Below are 6000 nucleotides of genomic sequence, written 5' to 3'. Positions count from 1 at the left end.
AGTCAAAAATCTCAAACTTAAATATATAATTATGATACATAGAGCACATTGCAGAGTTATAGAGCGTATTTCAATTTTATCTCCTCGGCATTTGCTATGAACTGCCCAATATTCTTCACAAAATTTATAATGAAATTATTATTTAAGACTCGAAGCTCGATTTAGACCTCGATCGTTACATGGTGACTTTGAAAACAAAGCAGAATTATAAGTAAGTCATTTCACGAAAATGTTGAGCTTCAAGAAACAATTTCTTTTAAGCAATAACTTAAGTCAGACAAGAAATTTGTATTTGTTTCATTTGCTAAATTTGTGCTTAATATTCATCCGTGCTCGGTGAAGGACAACACCTGCATGTGTCTGATAAAATTCTTCCATCATTGTATGCCATTCTTTATCGACTGACCAGCCTTTTCTTCGAGAAGAGAGGAGATCTGTGCCTAGCAGTGGAAAATTTATAGGCAGTTGCAGTTATTTCAACGCGACACGTTGAAATAACTGCAAATTTTAAAATTCCTTATCCCTCCTATTTTCAGCTTCCACTATAATGTTTGCCTTTATCACAAATAGCGTGGATTGTGCATTAATATGTTCAACATATTAATATGTTCAGCAATTCCTGCTAGATTTGAACAAGTTGGTTAAGATTTATTTTTTCTATTCATTGGACTTTCGCCCGGAATATCATAGATATCCAACTACTTATATAAATTTATAGCTCATAAAACTGCAATGTGTTAAAGTGGAACTAACTAAACCATCTGGAGACCCTTGCTTATACTTTCCACGTGTTCCTTGGCCTTGAGACGTAAGGCTGCAATGGATGAGGACCGTGGGTCAGGTGCCGGGGCAGGTGCAGGGGCAGCCGGCGCGGGGGGAGTCAGGTAACTTGGGTACCCAGATGGAGGGTGACTTAAGAAACCTGAAATAGGGAAGACATGTGTTAGAAAATATTTTTAATTGTATTATTCTAAAATGGGCAATAGATGAATTACTGTTGTAATGTATAACGTGTTGCGTTAGTTGTGTTGCCGCCACTTTTATAATAATTTGACGAAATACAGACATTTTATTCCATGGTTTATTATATTTAGATTAAATTTTAAATTGTCAATTACCTGGTAAAGCGGTGAGTAGCGGTGGTGCCAGCCACGGGTCGACTGGAAGGCCAAGACCAGATAGCCTAGGTACTGGAGCACCATACTCTGAAAGGCCGAGTCTTGCTGCCTCCATTTTCTCTTGCCTCCGCCATTTTGCACGGCGGTTTTGAAACCACACCTGGAATAAAAAAAAAATACTATAAGTAAAGTTTGCCTTAAAGTCTCCTCAGCATCTTTTCCGCACAAATGTCATATCAATAATACATGACAAGACAAGTTTAGTGTTCAAAATTGGTTGTTGTGACGAAAAATTGGTCAGAATGACATTTTTAAGACGAATAAACGAATTATGGAAACATCAAATGCTATGTTAAATTAGTAAATTTAATTAAAACAAACAAGAATGGTATTATTAAAGCTAGCAACAGTTTCCATACAACCATAAATCGTCCGTAACTGTTAAACTTTTGATCAGCGACACCCTACAATTGCTAAACAACAGACCTAACGAGCCAAGCCGAGTTCCACCAACTTCCACATAATTGATGTGCTATCCATAATACCATTATAGTATCAAACTTCGCGTTTCAAGCAATAAAACCGAAAAAGCAACGCTTGAACGATAAATCAGCTAGAAAACACGTCACTAAACTGTTTGAGGCCAGACATAACAAAACTAACTTTGAATACTGTGAAGCATGAAACGCGAACTCAATCATATGAATGTGCCATCAGGTCTTCCACCTCCTAGGAATCATTCACGGCAAATTAAACTTTATACAATTTAAAATACAGTTAATATTTGTTGTGATCTCGTGAGACGCACGACATAAACGCGGCGTCAACTTGTAGTGTGAAATGATATATTTTTGGGGGTAGAAGAGCGGTAAAAGTACGGCAGTCGCGTGACCGGTTCGATTTCAGTTCTGAGACAGGTTAGCGACATGCGAGCTTTGATGGCTTTCCTGTCAAACGTATTAAATTTGTTTAACATTGGACCGAAATCGGTCTCGCGGATCACGCCATAGATATGACAGTTGAGTGTAAATGATATGAAAAAATGTTTTTAAGATTTTGGGAGCCTACAACGACATTTGTTTATTTACTGTAATAAAGAATTTCAAAGACCATGCCTTTACGGTCAGTAGTAATTCCTGTGGTTAGTAAAGTAAAGTAGCAGCCAGTAAATGTCTGGTGGGCAAAAGCCTTTTCTTTATATATCAACGCAGTGGAATGGTATGGTGGAACGCTCTAAAACTTTTTCTCGAGAGGAGAAAAGACATCCGTATAGCAATGGGAATATAACAAGCTGTTACTGACATACATATATATTATTTGTTTAGAGAAATCTAACCGACTGATTTATTTACTTGCTAATAAAGAATACATACAACGTATTTATTCTGAAGAAAAATCATAATCGAGAACTGTATACAAATGATGAAAATGCGTGCTGTTATTGATAGTTAAGGATAACATCAAAAGTGCTAACTATTTAATGAGTTTAGGGGCTTTTGACGGATGGTATCGGGCGGTGTGCCTGCCTCTAGTCAGCGCTACGCAGACCGTTCTTTAAGAATTAATAAACTCAAAAAATATGTATTTTAAGTTATTTACATAAGTTTTACCTCCGTTGAAATACGGGAGGTATGTCTGTAACATTGTAGACCTCAAACGTATAGAACAATTTCAATGACGATAATGTCTTGCTGACCGATTTCGGTTATGGCGGCCATCCAACTAATCTCATCTATGCATGTGATATTATATTGCTCTGGTTTGTATTGTACGCAGGTGCACTCTCATAATTTGATAGAACGGCAATTCGACATGACAGGAGAGTTCAAGTGCTGCACTGAGACATGGGAGTATAAACACTGCCAAACTTTAAAACTTCAGACTGACCTTGAGTATTTTTTAACATAAAAATCAAACAACTATTTACTGGCCCGAACGTTTGAATCCTGGGGATTTGTACCCATTAGCTAGCCAGACAGTTACATTAATACCGTATATGTTATCAGAATTCATTCGCGTAGCAATTTGAAAACTTGTAAATAGCAAAAGACTTATTGCTTTTGTAACTAATTTAACAGATAGTTTACCACCGGATAGGTTTGAAAAAATATCTGGTGAAGGCTAAATACCTCAAGTTAAGCTGGTCTTTGAAATGGGAGCAAAGACTTCAACCGTTGGTAAAATTACTTACTAAAAGTAGATAACGAGTTTTGTCTTTGCCGGTATTTATTTCAATGTTTAAGGTAATATGTAGTGCAAGTATGTTTGTCTTGGCTTGCAAGCAAATTTATATCTTTATATAAGTCAAATACATGGTGTACTCTTAGGATAACATTACAGCTTAATAACTTCTTCAAATATCTAGTTAAAACGACGCTTTTAAAATATTTGTTGTCAATAATAGTATATGTATAGTACTGGTAACATAAGAATAAACAAAACAATATTTTATATATATGTCAAATATAATGTCTACAAATTAAAATGAAATGCTTGGCCCGCATTTATAATTCTCATTTCATAAAAATTAATAACAAAGGAAATCAAAACATTCGAAGCAATAACAGGGTTGTCACAGTCGCACATCTAGAGTATAAAAGCAATGTGGCGGGCGGTTCGGAAATCTAATTATAACTCAACAAACGAACGGCAAATAGCCCTGTTTTGGTAATTAATAAAAGTAAAATTACACTCGCGAGCATGAAACGACTGGTTCCCGTTTGTTAGGAATTAATAAGTGTGCAGCGATCACGCAATAAGGGAGACAGGTTATGAGAGACCTCATAATAATTATGTTTGAACAATAAAACTATAATCGGCTTATTTATTAACTGACCTTTTATGAAATGCGTACTTCTGGGACAATTGGTGGTAAGTGGTCATATTGCCATAAAAATTGTAATTAAAAGTCATTTGTCAAAGTCATTCTATGAGTCATTCTTAGAATTTTTTATCCCCTTATTCAAAATAGATATAGTCTCTTAGATTACCTTCTCAACTAGTTAATTCAGTGACTAAGCCAAGTCATTTTAGAATTGCAATTACACACATGAACTAATTCTATGTTAGATAAAGAGTACATATTAAAAAATGCCATATTTTGACTTGAACGGTCGGAAATATAATGTATCGATAATTTTGGCACGCCAGGTGCTGGTTTACTGAGTGGCTATGTGGCAGAAAAGCTCGATACACAATTTAGAATGTGGAACAATACTGACAAGATAACTAATATAATTATTTGAACGTGCAAAATTATAACTATGATTATTAAATAATGCCTGGAACACTTTCGTTAATCTGTGCTTGTTGTTGTTGTGCTCTGCTGTGCTAATCGTGCTTAATTTGTGCTTATAAATTTATGTCGTTTTCGGTAGTGAAAGAAAACATAGTGGACTAAATTGTATGTGCTGGATAAAATTCTACCACGTGTATAACCACGCTGTACTAATACACCCGTAGGAGCCATTTACCATTGAATAGGCTGGTGGAAAAAGTTGCGAACTTTATCCTTAAGAGAAAAGGCGGTTTTTGTCCAGCTATGGGAACATTTCTCGCTGTTACTTAAGTCTACGTAAATACAACTGACAGCAGTTCCGGTCGCTCATAAAAAAATATGAGCGACTAGGAATTACTGCGTGTCTTGAGTCAGAATTATTAGTTTCCTGTCACTAACGCCTTAACACGATAGCATTAAGGATTTGTATAATATTTAAATATTGACATAATTTGCGATAAAATCATCTTCGACGTTTAGTAGCGATAATATTTGGCAGTAAAATCGAATAGGTTATTTTAACCCATGTTGGGTTAAACGCTCTAACTAACTATTCATAGAACGATATTGAAATAAAAATAACAAATAAGAGTATTTAGCACGCAGCGGGCATCCATACACTCATCCTAACGTCCGATTGAATAAAGCGTAACAATAAAACAAAATAACCGAATACGCCCGCGCCAACTGTCACACGAAAAAAAACGAAACGTCAAAACACTAACAATGGCGCTCAAATATGACAGATGTCAGATTTGTGTTCGGAGCGCAGCGCCGTGATTGGTCGCCCGCGGTTAATTTAAATATCGAATAGTCTCTCGAGAGCACCGAATCCCAGTTTGTTATATTGGATTGGAAGTAATTGAGTTATTCAACGCTTGTACGAGGTCTTTTAATGTTAATCGAGTGACAAATTGACTTTGCTAGTAACATGTGTTGTTTCGTTGCAATAATGTTAACGTAATATCCGCAAATCGAATTTTACAAACGAGCCTGTTTGGGGCCTTTTAGGACTCATTGTTTTTTGGGGGAATTATTTTTCGTTTTATCAACCGAATGAACAAAATAATTGATGCTTTGTAGTAGTTTTATTTGTGTGTGTTTTAAAAAATAGTCACATTTAATTTAAATGTTATTATTTGTTACTTTAAAGCTTTATATATTTGTAAACACACAAAACATGATCTTTAATTACTAACTTCTTAAATACTGACCTTTACATTATAAATTAATTTGAGGCAAGTCTTATCACTTATTTTAGTGCCTTTTATGACCATTACGAACGAAAATTAAAAATTACAGAGTTCGTGTTAAGAATTCTGCCTCTAATTAGTCCCGCGAGCCGTGCGTGTCGAGTGCGAGCTTGTACGAGCTGTAGACATATTTTTATATAAATATTTTACCGAGTTAAATAACATATTTGTCATTAATACAAAGTAAATAGTTCATGTCAAATATTAAATTAGTTTCTTTAATGAGTGAAATAAGTTCTTTCAAATAATTGATTGAAAGAACGAGAATATTTAATTCAAAAGCAACGTCCTGACCGAAGACTATTAACTCAAAGCTAGAAGTATAAGATATTATAGATACTTGAAATTTGGA

General features: G+C 35.1%; 1 protein-coding gene across 1 annotated transcript in view; it reads right to left on the bottom strand.

Moving 5' to 3' along the window:
- Positions 1-752: 752 nt before the first annotated feature.
- The window catches only part of LOC126777683 (retinal homeobox protein Rx1-like), a 47493-nt gene continuing 42245 nt past the window's right edge, over positions 753-6000 (bottom strand). Inside the window, exons 3-4 of the mRNA XM_050500819.1 lie at positions 1119-1278; positions 753-922 (exon numbers count right to left, since the gene is read on the bottom strand). Of these exons, the coding sequence (XP_050356776.1) occupies positions 753-922; positions 1119-1278 (330 nt within the window). The remainder of the gene's footprint in view (positions 923-1118; positions 1279-6000) is intronic.

This window comes from Nymphalis io, chromosome 23 (assembly GCF_905147045.1).
Source record: "Nymphalis io chromosome 23, ilAglIoxx1.1, whole genome shotgun sequence".
Lineage (NCBI taxonomy): Eukaryota > Metazoa > Arthropoda > Insecta > Lepidoptera > Nymphalidae > Nymphalis > Nymphalis io.
This window is presented reverse-complemented; position numbering and strand designations above follow the sequence as displayed.